This window comes from Nerophis ophidion, linkage group LG22, assembly GCF_033978795.1.
Source record: "Nerophis ophidion isolate RoL-2023_Sa linkage group LG22, RoL_Noph_v1.0, whole genome shotgun sequence".
In the NCBI taxonomy this organism is placed as follows: domain Eukaryota; kingdom Metazoa; phylum Chordata; class Actinopteri; order Syngnathiformes; family Syngnathidae; genus Nerophis; species Nerophis ophidion.
Genome location: NC_084632.1, coordinates 352,575 through 375,312, shown reverse-complemented (window position 1 = coordinate 375,312; position 22,738 = coordinate 352,575). Strand labels below are relative to the sequence as shown.

Genomic DNA, 22,738 nt, shown 5'->3' with positions numbered 1-22,738 from the left:
TCCAAACTCTGCAGTCCTGTCTCTTCATCCACATCTCCTCCAGTCTCTCCGAACTCTGCAGTCCTGTCTCTTCATCCACATCTCCTCCAGTCTCTCCAAACTCTGCAGTCCTGTCCCTTCATCCACATCTCCTCCAGTCTCTCCAAACTCTGCAGTCCTGTCTCTTCATCCACATCTCCTCCAGTCTCTCCAAATTCTGCAGTCCTGTCTCTTCATCCACATCTCCTCCAGTCTCTCCAAACTCTGCAGTCCTGTCTCTTCATCCACATCTCCTCCAGTCTCTCCAAACTCTGCAGTCCTGTCTCTTCATCCACATCTCCTCCAGTCTCTCCAAACTCTGCAGTCATGTCTCTTCATCCACATCTCCTCCAGTCTCTCCAAACTCTGCAGTCCTGTCTCTTCATCCACATCTCCTCCGGTCTCTCCAAACTCTGCAGTCCTGTCTCTTCATCCACATCTCCTCCAGTCTCTCCAAACTCTGCAGTCCTGTCTCTTCATCCGCATCTCCTCCAGTCTCTCCAAACTCTGCAGTCCTGTCTCTTCATCCGCATCTCCTCCAGTCTCTCCAAACTCTGCAGTCCTGTCTCTTCATCCGCATCTCCTCCAGTCTCTCCAAACTCTGCAGTCCTGTCTCTTCATCCGCATCTCCTCCAGTCTCTCCAAACTCTGCAGTCCTGTCTCTTCATCCGCATCTCCTCCAGTCCCTCCAAACTCTGCAGTCCTGTCTCTTCATCCGCATCTCCTCCAGTCTCTCCAAACTCTGCAGTCCTGTCTCTTCATCCGCATCTCCTCCAGTCTCTCCAAACTCTGCAGTCCTGTCTCTTCATCCGCATCTCCTCCAGTCTCTCCAAACTCTGCAGTCCTGTCTCTTCATCCGCATCTCCTCCAGTCTCTCCAAACTCTGCAGTCCTGTCTCTTCATCCACATCTCCTCCAGTCTCTCCAAACTCTGCAGTCCTGTCTCTTCATCCACATCTCCTCCAGTCTCTCCAAACTCTGCAGTCCTGTCTCTTCATCCACATCTCTTCCAGTCTCTCCAAACTCTGCAGTCCTGTCTCTTCATCCACATCTCCTCCAGTCTCTCCAAACTGCAGTCCTGTCTCTTCATCCACATCTCCTCCAGTCTCTCCAAACTCTGCAGTCCTGTCTCTTCATCCACATCTCCTCCAGTCTCTCCAAACTCTGCAGTCCTGTCTCTTCATCCACATCTCCTCCAGTCTCTCCAAACTCTCCAGTCCTGTCTCTTCATCCACATCTCCTCCAGTCTCTCCAAACTCTGCAGTCCTGTCTCTTCATCCACATCTCCTCCAGTCTCTCCAAACTCTGCAGTCCTGTCTCTTCATCCACATCTCATCCAGTCTCTCCAAACTCTGCAGTCCTGTCTCTTCATCCGCATCTCCTCCAGTCCCTCCAAACTCTGCAGTCCTGTCTCTTCATCCACATCTCCTCCAGTCTCTCCAAATTCTGCAGTCCTGTCTCTTCATCCGCATCTCCTCCAGTATCTCCAAACTCTGCAGTCCTGTCTCTTCATCCACATCTCCTCCAGTCTCTCCAAACTCTGCAGTCCTGTCTCTTCATCCACATCTCCTCCAGTCTCTCCAAACTCTGCAGTCCTGTCTCTTCATCCACATCTCCTCCAGTCTCTCCAAACTCTGCAGTCCTGTCTCTTCAACCACATCTCCTCCAGTCTCTCCAAACAGACTCCGGTGTGGCAGAGACCCAGCAGCTGGTCTCCATGGCCAAAAGGCTCCCGGGAGGCAGATCCAGAAGTCCACAAAAAAGCACCACAGATGTCACAAAAGTGCCACCCCTTGTCACACAGTCCCAAAGGGTCCCGGACCAAAAGGCAAAAAAATATAGTAAGACATGAAAAGAAGAGGGAAACACAAAAGGATGACACAAGAGCACAGAACTCCTGCCAACAGCTGCCACTACAGCAGCGCCATCTTGGGGAAAAAAATAAAAATAAATAAAATAATTAAAAATGATTCACGTTATCAGTAGATACTTTGTCTATATTTTGGAAAAAACTGCCGTGAAGTAGCAATGCACGTTTCCACCACTTGTGGCAGTAATGTGCCAGTCGCTGGAATGAGCGACGTATGACAAGCTTGAACAATTTAAGAAGTCTGGAGCAAAGTTCACATGGAGAAGTTTCTTATGCGCAAAAATACAGTTAAAAAGTTTTAATTTGGAGATTATAAGGCTGTATTTTCATGTGTGATGTGTTTATTGAAAATGATCAACTGGCACAGCAAGACCCGGTGGCAAGGAGGTTATTTCTTGATGTTATGGAGTTTAATAGTTTCACTTTCATGAAACTATTTTGTGTGCTTTCTCTATTTTCCAGCTTCCAAGTCAGCAGGTCCTCTCCATCTGTGTCACCAGGAGGGAGGAGGACAAATGTTTGGAAATGATGGCTTTAAACCACCCTGGAAACCATTCAGAATTTGGTAAGAATTTTACTTTGTAGTACGGACGTGGCACTTTTATTTATCTATTTCTCTTTAATCTCATTTCAAAATGGTTAAAAAGCAAATAATCGACCAAAAGGAATATCCAATTAGCAGGTACACATCAGTATCGTACTAATATTGGAGCCTTGAGTATGATACTGATATTGATCAGATACACAATATCAGCACAAATTATACATACTAACATTGTTTAGTTGTGTGGAAAGTTATAAAAAGTCTGATCAAGTGAAATGAATCCAAACAGAGAACAATGTTAATATGTAATAAATAATAATAATGTTCATACTGACAGCCATCAGACTCCTTTTTGACTGTACTTAAATGTATAATGTATGTATATTATTCACATGTGAATAATGCTGTATAATAGACTGTATTTATGTTATTTACATGTGAATAATGCTGTATAATAGACTGTATTTATGTTATTTACATGTGAATAATGCTGTATAATAGACTGTATTTATATTATTCACATGTGAATACTGCTGTATAATAGACTGTATTTATGTTTTTCACATGTGAATAATGCTGTATAATAGACTGTATTTATATTATTCACATGTGAATAATGCTGTATAATAGACTGTATTTATGTTATTTACATGTGAATAATGCTGTATAATAGACTGTATTTATATTATTCACATGTGAATACTGCTGTATAATAGACTGTATTTATGTTATTCACATGTGAATAATGCTGTATAATAGACTGTATTTATATTATTCACATGTGAATAATGCTGTATAATAGACTGTATTTATATTATTTACATGTGAATAATGCTGTATAATAGACTGTATTTATATTATTCACATGTGAATAATGCTGTATAATAGACTGTATTTATATTATTTACATGTGAATAATGCTGTATAATAGACTGTATTTATATTATTCACATGTGAATAATGCTGTATAATAGACTGTATTTATGTTATTCACATGTGAATAATGCTGTATAATAGACTGTATTTATATTATTCACATGTGGATAATGCTGTATATTATACTGTATTTATATTATTCACATGTGAATAATGCTGTATAATAGACTGTATTTATGTTATTCACATGTGAATAATGCTGTATAATAGACTGTATTTATATTATTCACATGTGGATAATGCTGTATATTATACTGTATTTATATTATTCACATGTGAATAATGCTGTATAATAGACTGTATTTATATTATTCACCTGTGAATAATGCTGTATAATAGACTGTATTTATATTATTCACATGTGAATAATGCTGTATAATAGACTGTATTTATATTATTCACATGTGAATAATGCTGTATAATAGACTGTATTTATATTATTCACATGTGAATAATGCTGTATAATAGACTGTATTTATATTATTCACCTGTGAATAATGCTGTATAATAGACTGTATTTATATTATTCACATGTGAATAATGCTGTACAATAGACTGTATTTATATTATTCACATGTGAATGCTGCTGTATAATAGACTGTATTTATATTATTCACATGTGAATAATGCTGTATAATAGACTGTATTTATATTATTCACATGTGAATAATGCTGTATAATAGACTGTATTTATATTATTCACCTGTGAATAATGCTGTATAATAGACTGTATTTATATTATTCACATGTGAATAATGCTGTATAATAGACTGTATTTATATTATTCACATGTGGATAATGCTGTATAATAGACGGTATTAATAATATTCACATGTGAATAATGCTGTATAATAGACTGTATTTATATTATTCACATGTGAATAATGCTGTATAATAGACTGTATTTATATTATTCACCTGTGAATAATGCTGTATAATAGACTGTATTTATATTATTCACATGTGAATAATGCTGTATAATAGACTGTATTTATATTATTCACATGTGAATAATGCTGTATAATAGACTGTATTTATATTATTCACATGTGAATAATGCTGTATAATAGACTGTATTTATATTATTCACATGTGAATAATGCTGTATAATAGACTGTATTTATATTATTCACATGTAAAAAATACCTAAGTGTTTATTGTCTATTGTAAGCTAACTGTGGTGCTGAATTTCCCCCCAGGGATCAATAAAGTACTTCTAGTCTATTCTATTCAATGAAAAACACTATCCTATTCATTGTTAACCAAACATATCGTCTATCCAGTAATTTCATTTTGAATTGCTGGATAACTGAAGGGGCTGATCTCACCAAAATAAATCAAGATATCTCCGATAATGAAGAACATCTTGCACCACTGCATTTCATTCCAGTGCACCATTTCTGTAAGTCTACCACGCTAAAAAGTGGGTTCCATCATCTAGATCGCACTAGAAGACTTTTGATTGATTGAGAAGTTTATTGACATCTTAAAGAATTTAATCAATTTTATGCTTTGAAAAGGCAAATAATGGCACAAAAAGCCAAAAGGCTTGTTTCCATTGTGGTCCATTAAATATCCATCATATACGATACATTCAATAATAAAATATATAAAACCTGTAACATGTATAAAAAACTATGTAAAAAAATTGATAAATTATGTACATACACATACACAGCATACCTGTCAGGTGATTTGAAAAACAATATATACAAAAAATGGGGGTTGGGGGGCATGTACACTATAAACATAACACTATGTACATGTTGACCTACAAGAGTGTGCAAAATAGAATGAGAAAATATATGTACACTATAACCACATATATATATATATATACTTTATATATATATATACTTTATATATATATATATACTTTATAACCACATATAAATATATATATACATTATAACCACATCTAAATATATATATATATACACTATAACCACATATAAAAAAAAAATATATATATATACATACACTATAACCAAATATAAATATATATATACATTATAACCACATATAGATATATATATGTATATATATACTATAACCACATATAAATATATATATATATATATATACACACACTATAACCACATATATATATATATATATATACACTATAACCACATATAAACCTGTTTGATGTTGCGGAAAGTTGCTGGGGATCAATTTTGGTTCAGATCAGGTAAAGGTTGACCTGAGCCATGATTTTTAAATTTAGTAGGGAAGTTGGATTCTAAAGGTGTGTTGGAAGTGCAATCCACTGTGTTGAGAGTCTTCAATATGGGGAGACGAGGTCTGAGGTCTGAGGACCTGCTTGTAATAGCGCAGAAAAGGTGGTGCACATTGTACTTATGTGCCGCATGTTCCACGAAATAACAAAACACAGCAGGATGGAGCATGATGTCATGAATGTGAAGGAAAATGAGTGTCTCCATGGTGACATCTAGTAGTACACGCAAACAACCTTGTTTAAATGGTGTGGCTCGCAACACTTTTGTTATTCTGAACTGTGCAGTATTAGTAAATCACCTGCAATAGTAGACACAATTGTGTAGTTTGCAGCTGTTCTGTGGGATCTTAGTAGTGCAGTTCTCTCCGGACACAGCCTGAGTCGCTGTGAGAACAAGAAGTACTGAGTCCGTACTTGTGGTGTTCCAGGGTGTCCGTGGATGTGGGACAACCTGACCTGTTGGCAACCTGCCAGGATCGGGGACGTGGTTCAGGTCACCTGCCCTGACATCTTCTCTCACGCCACCAGCGAGGAAGACTTTGGTGAGTCACTGATTCAAAGTGCTTTGGGCTTACAATAACTCTGCCTTTCTTAGGAAATACAGCGAAATATGATATTTATGTCAGGGACCAAGGTACAACTCCTTTTAAGGAGTCTACATTTCTACTATGGCATTTTTAAGACCTTTGAACATTTTCCAAAGTGCAAGTCATTAAAGTACTTATTATACGTTTTGAGAGTTACATCGGCTTTCTGTTTATACGACTAACTACTTGTTGCCGCTGAATCACTTTCATGTCATGTACTTGAGTATGTACTTGAGTATGTACTTGAGTATGTACTTGAGTATGTACTTAAGTATGTACTTAAGTAGCTTATGTGGCAACAGTACAATTAGAAGTAATGTCATGATGAGGGTTAGGTCAAACAGAGGCCAGCCACTGTGGCTAAACTATTAAGCTATGAGTACGCCAGTAAAGTTCCATCCGTGACGACTTCAATAGCAATGCTGGCTATCAAGTTGATAATCCAGGCTTTTAGCTCGGTTGTCAGCGTACTTGCCTCTCATTCAAACAAACCTTGATTGCGTCCCGTGCGGATTGGAAAAGGCAGAAATAGGAGCACATGATTTACATTTCTTTAATGGTACCTGCTGAACTATGTTGGTACTACCAGGTACCAGTTAACATCAACTCCAACAATACAGCATTTAGATATCTTTGTGTACATTTTTAAGCACCGGTTTAAACGCTGGTATTTGTAGTGAACCACCTCTAGCTAATAATGTTGCAATTTTCTATGCCAACAAAGCAAGAACGCCTGATAGAAAACGCTCAAAAGGTAAAGTTCCATATTTCAAAATGCACTAGCTTAATGCTAATTCACATATATGCTAAGGTTCCATATTTCAAAATGCACTAGCTTAATGCTAATTTACATACATGCTACTGATTGCTTTAGCGATTTTACATGGCGAATTTCAAAAAGCTGGTGTGTAATAAGTACAATAGACTTACAAACCCCGTTTCCATATGAGTTGGGAAATTGTGTTAGATGTAAATATAAACAGAATACAATGATTTGCAAATCCTTTTCAAGCCATATTCAGTTGAATATGCTACAAAGACAACATATTTGATGTTCAAACTCATAAACTTAGAATTTCATGGCTGCAACACGTGCCAAAGTAGTTGGGAAAGGGCATGTTCACCACTGTGTTACATCAACTTCTCTTTCAACAACACTCAATAAACATTTGGGAACTGAGGAAACTAATTGTGGAAGCTTTGAAAGGGGAATTCTTTCCCATTCTTGTTTTATGTAGAGCTTCAGTCCTTCAACAGTCCGGGGTCTCCGCTGTCCTATTTTACGCTTCATAATGCGCCACACATTTTCCATGGGAGACAGGTCTGGACTGCAGGCGGGCCAGGAAAGTACCCACACTCTTTTTTTACGAAGCCACGCTGTTGTAACACGTGCTGAATGTGGCTTGGCATTGTCTTGCTAAAATAAGCAGGGGCGTCCATGAAAAAGATGGCACTTAGATGGCAGCATATGTTTTTTTCTTGCTCAGTCATTCTTATAAAAGACTGAGCATTTTTTGGGAAGCTGTTTTTATAGCCAATCATGGCACCCACCTGTTCCCAATTAGCCTGCACACCTGTGGGATGTTCCAAATAAGTGTTTGATGAGCATTCCTCAGCTTTATCATTTTTTTTTGCCACCTTTCCCAACTTCTTTTTCACGTGTTGCTGGCATCAAATTCTAAAGTTAATGATTATTTGCAACAACAAAAAATAAAGTTTATGAGTTTGAACATGAAATATGTTGTCTTTGTAGCATATTCAACTGAATATGGCTTGAAAAGGATTTGCAAATCATTGTATTCTGTTTATATTTACATCTAACACAATTTCCCAAGTCTTTTGTAAAAGTACAAACACTTTATAGGGTTCAGCAAAAGACAAGTCTGGTACATTCAATTTAATGGCAAAGACTACTTCCTGACTGTGTCAACGCACAAAGGACAAACCAAAATAAATACATACTTGCAAATGAGACTCAGAAGTGTACAACAACTGAACAAAACATTATCAGCTTACTCAGTAAATGTTAAATACATTTTCTGTGGATTTTCAAAACTCAAATAAACTGACATTTATTACACACAAAAATATCCAAAGTACTGGGTACTGGTATCAATTCCCAGCAATTGTGAGATGGTACCGTATCGGTGTAAATGTGAAAGATACTCATCTGTAGTAATGATTGTGTTACGTTTGCAGAACTGGGGACGATCAGTCGAAACTGTACTGAGTTTGGATGGTCGGACACGTTCCCTCACTACTACGACGCTTGTTTAGACCAGCCAGGAAACAACACTCATCCGGTTTGTACACAAGCAGTCATCCCAAAGGGACTTCATTCTAGCATAAACAACTTTTTTTTTTCAGTATACAGGCAATGTTTTCAGTGACATGAAAACATCATTACTGATCAGAATGTTTATACTAATGAAGTACACACACAAACCTTCAATGGTGTGCGGCAAAGACAACATGACACTTAACAACACAGCTGACTTTCTCATCAACATGATCTTATTATTCTCTGTAAATACTGAACCGCTTATTAGTCTGCTGAAAAAATATTATACTTTACAACAATTGATTAGATGATGGATGGATGGATGGATTTAAACTATACCAACATGAAAGTGTTCAGTTTAGGGCTACAGCGATCAAAGGTCCTCTATAATGTACTAGAGAACATCATTGCTACTCCTTGCATACTTCTGCACCTAAAAATGAGGGTAAAATCACAGGTAAAATTCCCACCAAAATATACAGTTATATATATATATATATATATATATATATATATATATATATATATATATATATATATATATATATATATATATATATATATATGTATATATATATATATATATATATATATATATATATATATATATATATATACATACATATATACACACATATGAATATATGTATATATGTATGCATATATATATATACACACACACATATCAATCAATCAATCAATGTTTACTTATATAGCCCTAAATCACTAGTGTCTCAAAGGGCTGCACAAACCACTACGACATCCTCGGTAGGCCCACATAAGGGCAAGGAAAACTCACACCCGGTGGGACGTCGGTGACAATGATGACTATGAGAACCTTGGAGAGGAGGAAAGCAATGGATGTCGAGCGGGTCTAACATGATACTGTGAAAGTTCAATCCACAATGGATCCAACACAGTCGCGAGAGTCCAGTCCAAAGCGGATCCAACACAGCAGCGAGAGTCCTGTTCACAGCGGAGCCAGCAGGAAACCATCCCAAGTGGAGGCGGATCAGCAGCGCAGAGATGTCCCCAGCCGATACACAGGCAAGCAGTACATGGCCACTGGATCGGACCGGACCCCCTCCACAAGGGATAGTGGGACATAGGAGAAAAATAAAAGAAACGGCAGATCAACTGGTCTAAAAAGGGAGTCTATTTAAAGGTTAGAGTATACAAATGAGTTTTAAGGTGAGACTTAAATGCTTCTACTGAGGTGGCATCTCGAACTGTTACCGGGAGGGCATTCCAGAGTACTGGAGCCTGAAATGTATATATATATATATATATATATATATATATATATATATATATATATATATATATATATATGTCAGAAAAACATAAATTGCTAGTATGCTATTTTGTGTCCTCTTCTACTGAGGTTTTTCTCAAGATTCTTGGGGAAACGCTGAAAGAGCCTGAGGAAACACAGGCTATGTAATCTATGGAAGAGAAGAAAAGTCCATACATGGCCATTTTCTTTAAAGTACCAATGGAGTGGAATAACAAGGTGACTTTATATGCATATTTTTGTTTCATTGTATCCATTAAACCATTTCCAATCGTATTTACAATCTGCAGAGTGTGTGAAAATACTGTTTAAACGTCACAAAATGCCACAATTTCAGTCAGCCATTTGGAATATTCCGCTCTGAATACCTTCTGCGATTACCAGAGATTGACAACACTGTAGAAAACGTTTCTGCACTTTGATCATATTATCAGATCATTCATGCTGAAAATATGCAAAAATTGTAAAAATTGCTCACAATCCTTATGTAAGACCAAAACTTTTTTTATGCATTCGAAATTGTAAATAAATAGCTAACAACAGATCAAGAATCCTCTGTTGCGCTCATTTCACCCTCTTTAAAAACATCCAGAAAGCGCCAACAATACTTCATTTACTGGACATGAAAATTCACCAAATGTGAGTGATATTGTTAATTTAAACGCTAATGCAGACGGACTATTTTAGCGAAGCAATGATCTAATTCTAGCTAACAATGCTATTGTTGACACACTATAAGCAATTGTCTGCTTCTACTTTTGTCTCAAACTTGCAATACTAAATTCTAGATTCTAGTTCATGCATCTCTCACCTGGTAGTAGACACAGGTGACCATGGTCCGACAGGCTGGTCCACTTTCACATTAAGAGATGGCGGAAAAGACCCGGAAAGACGCTTTCTCCAGGAACAATTTAAAAAAAAAATCCTACTTGTGGATTAAGATTTATTCTTTATCCAAACAGAATTATGTGAGCGTCCCGTCGGTCGGCATCCCAGCGAGAGTGGAAATATTACAGTAAGTGTTTATTTTCTTATGGTTTAAAATGTTTAGTGTGTATGTTCAGCAACTAGCGATGCTGCAGATGATTACAGTGTTAATTAAAACGGCATCCATCACTTGCCTTCTAAAACTTATTGCTCATCCTCTTTGTGTTCGGGCTCAAAAATATAAGGTTCTGGCTCATAATTGATCCCTCTCAAAGTCTGCTTGATTAGCATTGTTGTTGATGAGGAAGGGAGCAGTGATCCGTAACGTTACTTCACAGATCGCGTGACTGGTTTCCTCGTTATCTCTCAAAATGGCTCGGATATCTCCATGAGATTGATACTACTTTGATCATATCTATTTATCCACACACTTTGGAAGTCCTTAAGTGTCATGAATCATAAATAAATGATATTAGCTTCACTATAGTAGAGGCAACTGGTTGTTCCACTCTACTGATACTTTACTGTTTCTGTTTTGCTCAAAATGGTAACTATATCAGTTTTGAAGTAACCATAAACCAGGACGATAAAAACTCAATTAGGTGAGTAAAATAATAATTTTACCTGCTCCTAGCTGGGGAAATGCGGCATATCGCTTCTGGCAATGGATATGGGCCTTTCAAGTACCCGTTACTCAAAAACGTATTAATGTTACGAGTAGACGCTGCCAGGTTCATTTTCAGGAGCAGACAATTCTCTTCCTATTTCCACCTTTGTCAACCAAGATGTTTTCCTGTGTTTCACCAGGAAATGCACTTTCTGTCAGTGAAGGCTTTGTACACAGTTGGCTACAGCACGTCTTTGCTGTCCCTCACCACAGCCATGGTCATCCTGTGCAGGTTCAGGTGAGACTTTGGCCCACAAGGGGGATCATCAGTATGATCACAGCAGTAGTGCTCTCTTTCTCACCAAGCATCTTCGTGGTGCTTTTGTAGTCCAGTCCACTTTACCAGGAATTGATGAAGGTGGACCCCGACTGAAACAAGTTGAAAAACTTATCATCATCATGTAATATTATCACTGGAGGACGATGCTAAACATGTTACACAGCCAGTAGCAAGCATCCTAATAGCTAAGCTAACTGCTAAGCTAGCTTTGGACCACACTAAGTAGTAAGTGTTTAGTCATGTTGAAGAAGTGGAGAAGGAAGTGTGTAACAGTAGAAAGTGAGCAGTTATTAACAGGAAATGAATACATAGATTAATGAGAGCGAGAGCGAGGATAATACAACAACAACAACAACAGTTGGTGAGTCAGCATTGCAATACGCGACACAAAAGAGGAGGGCAGATCCATTCATAAAATGGCAGTGCTGATACCAAAGGTGATAATAGTACAAAACCCCAAAACAGTTAAGTTGGCATATTGTTTGAATGGGAAAAAAAAACAGAATACAATGATTTGCAAATCCTTTTCAACTTAAATTCAATTGAATAGACTTCAAAGACAAGATAATTAACGTTCGAACTGGTAGATATATATATTTTGTTGTTGTTGCATATAATCATTACCTTAGAATTTAATGGCAGCAACACATTGCAAAAACTTGGCACAGAGGCATTTTTACCAGTGTTGGGAACTGAGGAGAACAATTTTTGAAGTGGAATAGTTTCCCATTCTTGCTTGATGTACAGCTTAAGTTGTTCAACAGTCTCCGTTGTGGTATTTGACGCCACATAATTAATGTGCCACACATTTTCCATGGGACACAGGTCTGTACTACAGGCGGGCCAGTCTAGTACCCGCACTCTTTCACTACAAAGTTACGCTGTTGTAACACATGCTGAATGTGGCTTGGCATTGTCTTGCTAAAATAAGCGGGGGCGTCCATGAAAAAGACGGCGCTTAGATGGCAGCATATGTTGTTCCAAAACCTGTATGTACCTTTCAGGATTAATGGTGCCTTCACAGATGTGTAAGTTACCCATGCCTTGGGCACTAATGCACCCCCATACCATCACACATGCTGGCTTTTACACTTTGCGTCGATAACAGTCTGCATGGTTCGCTTCCCCTTTGGTCCGGATGACACAATGTCGAATATTTCCAAAAACAATTTGAAATGTGGACTCATCAGACCACATAACACTATTCCACTTTGCATCAGTCCATCTTAGATGATCTTGGGCCCAGAGAAGCCGGCGCCGTTTCTGGATGTTGTTGATAAATGGCTTTCGCTTTGCATAGTAGAGCTTTAACTTGCACTTTCAGATGTAGCGACAAACTGTATTTAGTGACAGTGGTTTTCTGAAGTGTTCCTGAGCCCATGTGGTGATATCCTTTAGAGATTGATGTCAGTTTTTGATACAGTGTTGTCTGAGGGATGGAAGGTCACGGTCATTCAATGTTGGTTTCCGGCCATGCCGCTTACGTGGAGTGATTTCTCCAGATTCTCTGAACCTTTTGATGATATTATGGAGCGTAGATGTTGAAATCCCTAAATTTCTTGCAATGTCACTTTGAGAAAGGTTGTTCTTAGACTGTTTGACTATTTGCTCACACAGTTGTGGACAAAGGGGTGTACCTCGCCCCATCCTTTCTTGTGGAAGACTGAGCATTTTTTGGGAAGCTGTTTTTATAGCCAATCATGGCACCCACCTGTTCCCAATTAGCCTGCACACCTGTGGGATGTTCCAAATAAGTGTTTGATGAGTATTTCTCAACTTTATCAGTATTTATTGCCACCTTTCCCAACTTCTTTGTCACGTGTTGCTGGCATCAAATTCTAAAGTTAATGATAATTAGCAAACAAAAAAAATGTTTATGAGTTTGAACATGAAATATGTTGTCTTTGTAGCATATTCAACTGAATAAGGCTTGAAAAGGATTTGCAAATCATTGTATTCTGTTTATATTTACATCTAACACAACTCATATGGAAACAGGGTTTGTAAAACCTTTCTAACATTCGTTAGTTTTTTGTTATGTTCAAATAAAGTGACCATGAAACTAAATCCTGGCTTTGCTAGGAGGTAAACTTGCAAAATCCTGGGCAATCAAACAATGACTTGTGTGCTGTGCCAGCATGTCAGCGTTTGACCATCGTCCTTAGGAGTCGTCCACTTTGTCCACACAGGAAGCTGCACTGTACCAGAAATTTCATCCACATGAACTTATTTGTGTCCTTCATCCTGAGAGCTATTTCTGTCTTCATCAAAGATGGCGTCTTATACTCCCAGGACAGCGAGCACTGCTTCGTACACACTGTGAGTAACACACACACACACACACACACACACACACACACACACACACACACACACACACACACACACACACACACACACACACACACACACACACACGCACGCACGCACACACACGCAGACACACGCAGACACACACACACACACACACACACACACACACACACGCAGACACACACAAACACACACACACGCACGCACGCACACACACGCAGACACACGCAGACACACACACACACACACACACACACACACACACACACACACACACACACGCAGAGGTCAGCAGGCCATCTCCTCAGGTGTGTGTGTGTGTGTGTTGTGGCCTCTCAGCTGGAATGTCGATCAGTGTTGGTGTTCTTCCATTACTGCGTCCTCTCCAACTACTTCTGGCTCTTCATCGAGGGTCTCTACCTCTTCACTCTGCTGGTGGAGACCTTCTTCCCGGAAAGAAGATACTTCTACTGGTACATCGGCGTGGGCTGGGGTGAGTGAGGCTTGTCACACGATGCACTTGCAGTGGACAGAAGAATATTGTTGAGATGTTGTTGTGTTGCAGGAGCTCCCACCCTGTGTGTGACCGTCTGGGCCGTGCTGAGGTTTCATTTGGATGATATTGGGTAAGTTCTTCTTGTGTGGAATGATGTGACTTGCTGGATGCAGTGTTGTCAGTAGAGATGTTGCACTTTCAGCTGCTGGGACATGAACGACAATGCTGCCATCTGGTGGGTAATCAAGGGACCTGTGCTGGCCTCCATCATGGTACTTTATTAACTCATTGCATCCTGAACAAGTCATGACAGAAACACACTTTCATGTCCAAAATACAACTTTGCGCTCCAAGTCATGCTTGTCTAGTCCCTTGAAGGCAAGGGCCAAGCAGCAAAGTCTGGGCCCCCGTACACAAGACCCAGAGAGGACCCCTCTAAACCCCACGTCCCCTACACACACACACCTGCTATGTGTTTTTCAACCACTGTGCCGTGAGATACAGTCTGGTGTGCTGTGGTTAGATGATCTCATTTCGCCTATTTGGGTATTTTTTGCAAAGCAGTAATTCTAGTCTGCAAATGTTGTGTTGTTGTTGAGTGTGGGTGTTGTCTAGAGATCGGCAGAGTAACCCTGTAATACTCTTCCTTATCAGTAGGTGGCAGCAGGTAGCTCATTGCTTTGTAGATGTCGGAAACAGCGGGAGGCAGTGTTCAGGTAAAAAGGTATCTAATGCTTAAATCAAAAACAAACAAAAAGGTGAGTGCCCCTAAGAAAAGGCACTGAAGCTTAGGGAAGGCTATGCAGAACCAAACTAAAACTGAACTGGCTACAAAGTCAACAAAAACAGAATGCTGGACGACAGCAAAGACTTACTGTGGAGCAAAGTCGGCGTCCACAAAGTACATAATATAATCCGCTGCCTGGATCATATTATGTTTAGATTTTTGACTCCTTTTGTATTATGTTCTGTTACTTTTGTACTTATTTAGTTTCTGGCTGCACTTCCTTGTTTGTTTTGTCACCATAGTTACGTATGATTTTCGCCTGCGTCAGTTTTTTGGGACACACCTGTGTCCAATCAGGAGACTATGTTTAAGCATGCTCTTTTTATTGCTTGTTCTGGGTTCCTTGTTTGCGGTAAGCAACAGTCGCGTTTATGTTTCTGGTTCCAGACTCTATGCTAAGTGTTAGCCTTAGCTTCCATGCTAAGGCCCTTTAGTGTTACCTAGCTCCCATGCTAGCTCTTTTGGTTTCGTCCAAGTCAGTTTTATTCTATTAAATCATCATACCTTTACGTTTTTGTCTGGAGTGTCCTTTGCATCCTTGGGAGAACAAAATCCTGCATCATCATACGTTCCAAGTGTGACAGTACATCCGAACATGACAATCAACAATGTCTCCACAAAGAAGAATTAAAACAACTGAAATATTCTTGATTGCTAAAACAAAGTAGAAATATCGCTCAAAGGAGGACATGAAACTGCTACAGGAAAATACCAACAAAAGAGAAAAAGCCACCAAAATAGGAGCACAAGACAAGAAGTAAAACACTATATACAGGAAAACAGCAAAAAAGTGCAAATAAGTCAGGGTGTGATGTGACAGGTGGTGACAGTACACCTACTTTGAGACAAGAGCTATAGTCATGCATGCTTGCTTATGCTTTAAAGTCATATCCAACAATTGCAACAACAACTTTTTACTGTCAACCCAGTTTCTTTTTTTAATGATTTCTGCTGGTGGTGTGACTCCACATTTTGTCAACACAGAAAATGTGCTTTGGCTCAAAAAAGGTTGAAAAACACTGGTTTATATGCACTAAAACGTTTAATTATTGCATTAATTATTTTATAAGAAATGTAAAAACATCAATATGTTTTTGGATTTTTTAAAATGGGATTAATATACAGTGGTGGTCAAAAGTTTATATACGCTTGTAAATGACATAATATCATGTTTTCCAATACTTTCTACAACTCTTATTTTTTTGTAATGTAGTGATTGGAAAACATACTGGGTGGTAGAGTTAGGTTGGTAGAGTTAGGTTGGTATAGTTAGGTTGGTATAGTTAGGTTGGTAGAGTTAGGTTGGTATAGTTAGGTTGGTAGAGTTAGGTTGGTAGAGTTAGGTTGGTATAGTTAGGTTGGTAGAGTTAGGTTGGTAGAGTTAGGTTGGTATAGTTAGGTTGGTAGAGTTAGGTTGGTAGAGTTAGGTTGGTAGAGTTAGGTTGGTAGAGCGGCCGTGCCAGCAACTTGAGGGTTGCAGGTTCGATCCCCGCTTGTGCCATCCTAGTCCCTGCCGTTGTGTCCTTGGGCAAGACACTTTACCCACCTGCTCCCAGTGCCACCCACACTGCTTTAAATGTAAATTAGATATTGGGTTTCACTATGTAAAGCGCTTTGAGTCACTAGAGAAAAAGCGCTATATAAATATAATTCACTTCACTTCACTTGTTGCTCACTAAAAACATTCATGAAGTTTGCTTCTTGTATGAGTTTATTATGTGTCTACTGAAAATGTGAGCAAATGTGCTGGGTCAAAAGTATACGTACAGCAATGTTAATATTTGCTTACACGTCTCTTGGCAAGTTTCACTGCAATAAAGTGATATTGGTAGTCATCCACAAGCTTCTGGCAAACTTCTGGTTGAATTTCTGACCACTCCTCTTCACAAAATTGGTGCAGTTCAGCTAAACAGAGAAAAAGAAAGAACTGTCTCTTTAAAAACAAACTAAAAGAGCAACGACAAGCTCAACTCTGCTGTTTGGGCTGCTCTGCCAAACACACACAGAAGTCCCTTTGGTGCCCTCACAAACAATCAGAAATCACAAAAATCCTTAACTTTAACGACTGTATTGCTATAAGAATAAACATTTTTTTAAAGTATCATCCACTTAAAGTACATTTAACATTAGTGTTGTACCCCGTTTGAAAATATAGTTAATAAAATGTGTCCATTCTGCTCACAGCCACTATAAGTAATATGGACGGTTTAGATCTTTTCTTCTCTCTTTATGTACAGATCAATTTTGTCCTCTTCGTTGGCATCATCGTCATCCTCGTTCAGAAACTGCAGTCTCCAGATATCGGAGGAAATGAGTCCAGTATTTACTTGTAAGTCAGTGAGAAAATGTTGAATGTTAGCCTCTATGGTGTCGCAACCTTTGTTGTTTTTGGGCAGGCGGTTGGCACGTTCCACTCTGCTGCTGATTCCTCTCTTCGGGATCCACTACACTGTCTTTGTCTTCTTACCCGAGAACGTCAGCAAGCAGGAGAGGCTGGTGTTTGAGTTGGGCCTGGGATCCTTCCAGGTGCGCCATTCTCACCTTTGGGCTATTTTACAATGAACATAACATCGCTCAGTGATGAACTACAACAATGATGAATCTTTTTCTGTTTTTTGAATGGCCTCGTCGACGTCGCTATTGGAATAAATAGGCTTTTTAACATTCTTATCTTTACTGTTTAATTGCTGTTGATTACAAACTACAATATTTATAAAGACGTATTTTATTGTTTAAATGCAGACAATATAATTGCAATATTTAATGACAGAGTTAGTCATTTGGTTAAAATGGTGTTGACGATAAAATGACAATATTTACAATGACAAAGTTATTTTTATTGTTAAAATGCTGACATTATAATGAAAATATTTACAATGACAGTGCAGTATCATTGTTAAAATGTAGTTGCCAATAAAATGACAATATTGACAATAATAGAGTTACTTTTATTGTTTGAATCCTGGCAATAAAATGACAATATTTACAGTGAGAAAGTTACTTTTATTTTTTAAATGCTGCTGACATTAAAATTACAATACTTAAGGGATTGAATTAATTTTAATGTTTAAATGCTCGCATTAACAATAAAATAGTGAAAATGTTAATTTTATTTTTTAAATGGTGACTTTAAAACTACAATATTTACAGTAAAAAAAAATAGCTTTATTGTTTAATAGTTGACACTGAAATTACAATATTTCCAGTGACTGAGGTGGTTTTCATGCTTAAATTAAAAAATATATTTTTTACACTGACAGTTATTTTTAATGTTTAAATATTGATGACATTAAAATGACTATAAATATACATTTTTTTCATTTTTACTAGTTAGTTAGTTTTATTGTTTAAATGCTGATATTAGAATTACAATATTTTTTTAATTTAGATGCTGCGATTAAAAACTACAATAGTGACAGAGTTAGTGTTGTTTATATGCAGTGACTGAGGGTTTTTTTGTTGAAATCATTTGAAAGGGAAAAAATAAAAACATTTAAAGTGACAGGAGCAGTTTAATTGTTTAAATACTGACCTTAAAATGACAATAATCAAAAATGTTTTTGTTTTGATGCCGATATTAAAATTACAATATTTATAGTGACAGAATTAGTTTTATTGTTTAATTTTGCTAACATTAAAATGTCCAGTATTGACAGCGTTATTCTATTAATTTAAATACTCATTAATAGACATCAAAACTAAAATATTTTAATTTGAATTAAAAAGTTACTTGTTTTTAGTGAGAGTAAGTTTTACTGTTTGAATGTTGACATTAAAATGACAATATTTATCATTTGAATGCTGTGATTAAAACTACAATAGTGACAGAGTTAGTGTTGTTTATATGCAGTGACTGAGGTTTTTTTTGTTGAAATCATTTGAAAATGAAAAAATAAAAACATTTAAAGTGACAGGAGCAGTTTAATTGTTTAAATACTGACCTTAAAATGACAATAATCAAAAATGTTTTTGTTTTGATGCCGGTATTAAAATTACAATATTTATAGTGACAGAATTAGTTGTATTGTTTAACTTTTGCTAACATTAAAATTTCCAGTATTGACAGCGTTATTTTATTAATTTAAATACTCATTAATAGACATCAAAACTAAAATATTTGAATTTGAATTAAAAAGTTACTTGTTTTTAGTGACAGAGTAAGTTTTACTGTTTGAATGTTGACATTAAAATGACAATATTGATCATTTGAATGCTGTGATTAAAATGACAACAGTGAGAGAGTTAGTTTCACTGTTTAAAAAGCTGACATTAAAATGACAAAGTTTACAGTGACAGAGGCCATTAAACTGCTCGCTGCTGCTTTAGTTACAGGATTGAAAAAGTGATGGCGTGTACAATGTGTGCAATGTGTGCAAAGTGTGCAAAGTGTACAATGTGTGCAATGTGTGCAATGTGTACAATCCCTGCAAAATCCAGCACTACTAAAACAGGATGAAGACGTCTGCATGGCTTCACTTTGAACTATTTTGAGTTTGCTTTCAGGGCTTCGTGGTTGCTGTCCTCTACTGCTTTCTGAACGGAGAGGTAAAAGTCTTCTTCATCAACACTATACTCAGCTTTTTGTTGTTTCTTATGACAGTAAAGCAGGTCAGTGTTCCTCATGAATAATCTACCATGATATACACAGCATATGTTATCAAATAAACAAGGTTATAGTGGCGTCCTCAGCATATCTGCACTGCATAAATATTGCTATAATACAGTAAATCCCTTCAGGATTTTACGGCCTTTTGTTGTTTTTATTTCCAACTGAAATCGCAGCAGCTTTTTAAGAAAGTTGTGCCAAAAGTTGCAGTTTTCCGAGACCTTTTTCCCCCCCAATAACATTGAATCAAACTTGTCATTTTTTAAATGTGTTATCAATAATCTTTGTAAGCTCAAAGAAAGCGGGATTTCAACAAAAATTGGAAAACTAAGACTGTATTGATGTTTTACTGGTTTATACCACACATGCTTACAGGCTTATAAGTAGACACTAGATGGCAGTATAAGCACACAGGAAGAATGCCTCATTGTTAAATGAGTGTAGTGTTTTAAATCATGAGCACTCTTAATAGTAATGATTAAATGATCATGACAGAAAGAAACACCAGCAAAGGTTTTCTATCCTTTGTTAGCGCACATTATTTGCAGGCGTTAGCGAGACACGTACAATGAAGTCGGGCGCCAGATCTGACAGACAAAACACAAACAAAAAACACTTTAATGTGTGGCCCTTTGGGATCCCCAATATGTTTGGTGGAACTTTTTTATTTTCCAAAAACTGTCATTGCTTAAAAAATAATAATGAATTAAAATCAATGAAACATTAACATACTTAAGAGTCCAATTACTTCATACCACTTTAAAGATTTTATTGGGGGGGAAATATTGCATATTTTGTGTTTTTGCCTTAAAAAACAATGTTTTGACAAGAAGGGCATAGAAAAAAATAAAATAAAAAAAACTTTATATCACAGCGAGACCTGAAGTTAATAGATAGATAGATAGATAGATAGATAGTACTTTATTTATTCCGTCAGGAATGTAGAGATTAAAACGTTGAAATGAAAAAGAAGGAAAAAAACCAAAAAAAAAAACCAAAATAATATATTATATATATATATATATATATATATATATATATATATATATATATATATATATATACATATATATATATATATATTTATAAATACACACACACAGGTATATATATATATATATATATATATATATATATATATATATATATATATATATATATATATATATATATATATATATATATATATATACATATATGTGTGTGTGTGTGTGTTGGCCCTGTGATGAGGTGGCGACTTGTTCAGGGTGTACGCACCTTCCACCCGAATGCAGCTGAAAATGACAGACCTCTGTCATCATTTTAAGTGGGAGAACTTGCACAATCGCTAGCTGACTAAATATTTTTTTGCCCCACTGTATATATATACATATATATATATATATACATATACATATATAGACATATATACATGTATGTATATATATATATATATTTATGAGAAGCCAGATGAGGTGGTTCTGACATCTGGTCAGGATGCCACTTAGTTGCCGCCCTAGGGAGGTGTTTAGGGCACATCCGACCAGTAGAAGGCCACAGGGAAGACCCAGGACACGTTGGGAAGACTATGTCTCCCGGCTGGCCTGTGAACACCTCGGGATCCCTCGGGAGGAGCTGGACCAAGTGGCCGGGGAGAGGGAAGTCTGGGCTTCTCTGCTTAGGCTGCTGCCTCCGCGACCTGACCTTGGATAAGCGGAAGAAAATGGATGGATGGATATATAAATATATATATATGTAAACACTTAAATATTTATATATATATATACTTATGTATACACATATATATTATTGTTTGTATGTGTTTATTTTTAACATTTTTATGACTGATAACCTTCTCTGTCCCTTGAACCAAACTTGAAGGAGCCCTAAAGATTACAAACAAATCTATTTATTGTATTGATTTTGAAAAATGAGAACTTTGACAGCCCTGATCTCAAACTGCTATAAGGTGATAATAATGACCATGCAAGTTATGTTCCTGCAGGTGCAGTCGGAGATGAAGAGGAAATGGCGCAGCTGGACGGTGAACAGGTACTTTGCTGTGGACCTCAAGCACCGACATCCTTCGCTGGCCAGCAGTGGCGTGAATGGAGGGACACAGTTGTCCATCCTGAGCAAGAGCAGCTCCCAGATCCCAATGTCCAGCCTGCAGGCAGAGACACCAGCATGCTGAGGACACACACACACACACACACACACACACACACACACACACACACACACACGCACACACACACACACACACACACACACACACACACACACACACACACACACACACACACACACACACACACACACACACACACACACACACACATTGTATTTCATGCTCTGTTAATATTCTTTTTCTCTGTAAAAACAAAGCTATTGTAAGAATATAAAGTGTAAAACTTTAATAGTAGTAGTAGTTGTACATCAGAAAGGTTGAACTGCATTGTGGGAAGATTTTTTTTAGAAGCGAGGATGTCAGGCAGCCTGCTTGACACTTTTGAATATGAAATCACTTTCTTTTGCAGTATTTGCAGTACAAGTATTTTCTTGTCCGTCTTCTCGGTGACATTATGTTGAGTGGGTGTGTGTCCCTTTAAAGGGGAACATTATCAGCAGACCTATGTTAGCGTCAATATATACCTTGATGCTGCAGAAAAATCACCATCTATTTTTTTAACCGATTTCCAAACTCTAAATGGGTGAATTTTGGCAAATTAAACGCCTTTCTGTTTATCGCGCTGGAGGCGATGACGTCAGAATGTGACGTCACCGAGGTAACACACCCACCATTTTCATTTTCAACACATTACAAACACCGGGTCTCAGCTCTGTTATTTTCCGTTTTTTTGACTATTTTTTGGAACCTTGGAGACATCATGCCTGGTGGGTGTGTTGTCGGA

The 22,738-nt window shown here is 37.5% G+C and overlaps 1 protein-coding gene across 1 annotated transcript; it reads left to right on the top strand.

Annotated features, from left to right (window-relative positions):
* The first annotated feature begins 949 nt into the window (after window positions 1-949).
* Window positions 950-22,243, top strand: LOC133540380 (pituitary adenylate cyclase-activating polypeptide type I receptor-like). The gene is made up of 13 exons (XM_061882918.1): window positions 950-1,858; window positions 2,350-2,452; window positions 6,035-6,148; window positions 8,393-8,496; window positions 11,503-11,600; window positions 13,832-13,961; window positions 14,295-14,448; window positions 14,521-14,581; window positions 14,654-14,723; window positions 17,476-17,567; window positions 17,635-17,764; window positions 19,742-19,783; window positions 21,829-22,243. Exons 1-13 carry the CDS (start codon window positions 1,790-1,792, stop codon window positions 22,015-22,017), a joined length of 1,356 nt encoding a protein of 451 aa, XP_061738902.1. The 5' UTR covers window positions 950-1,789; the 3' UTR covers window positions 22,018-22,243.
* The last annotated feature ends 495 nt before the right edge of the window (window positions 22,244-22,738 follow it).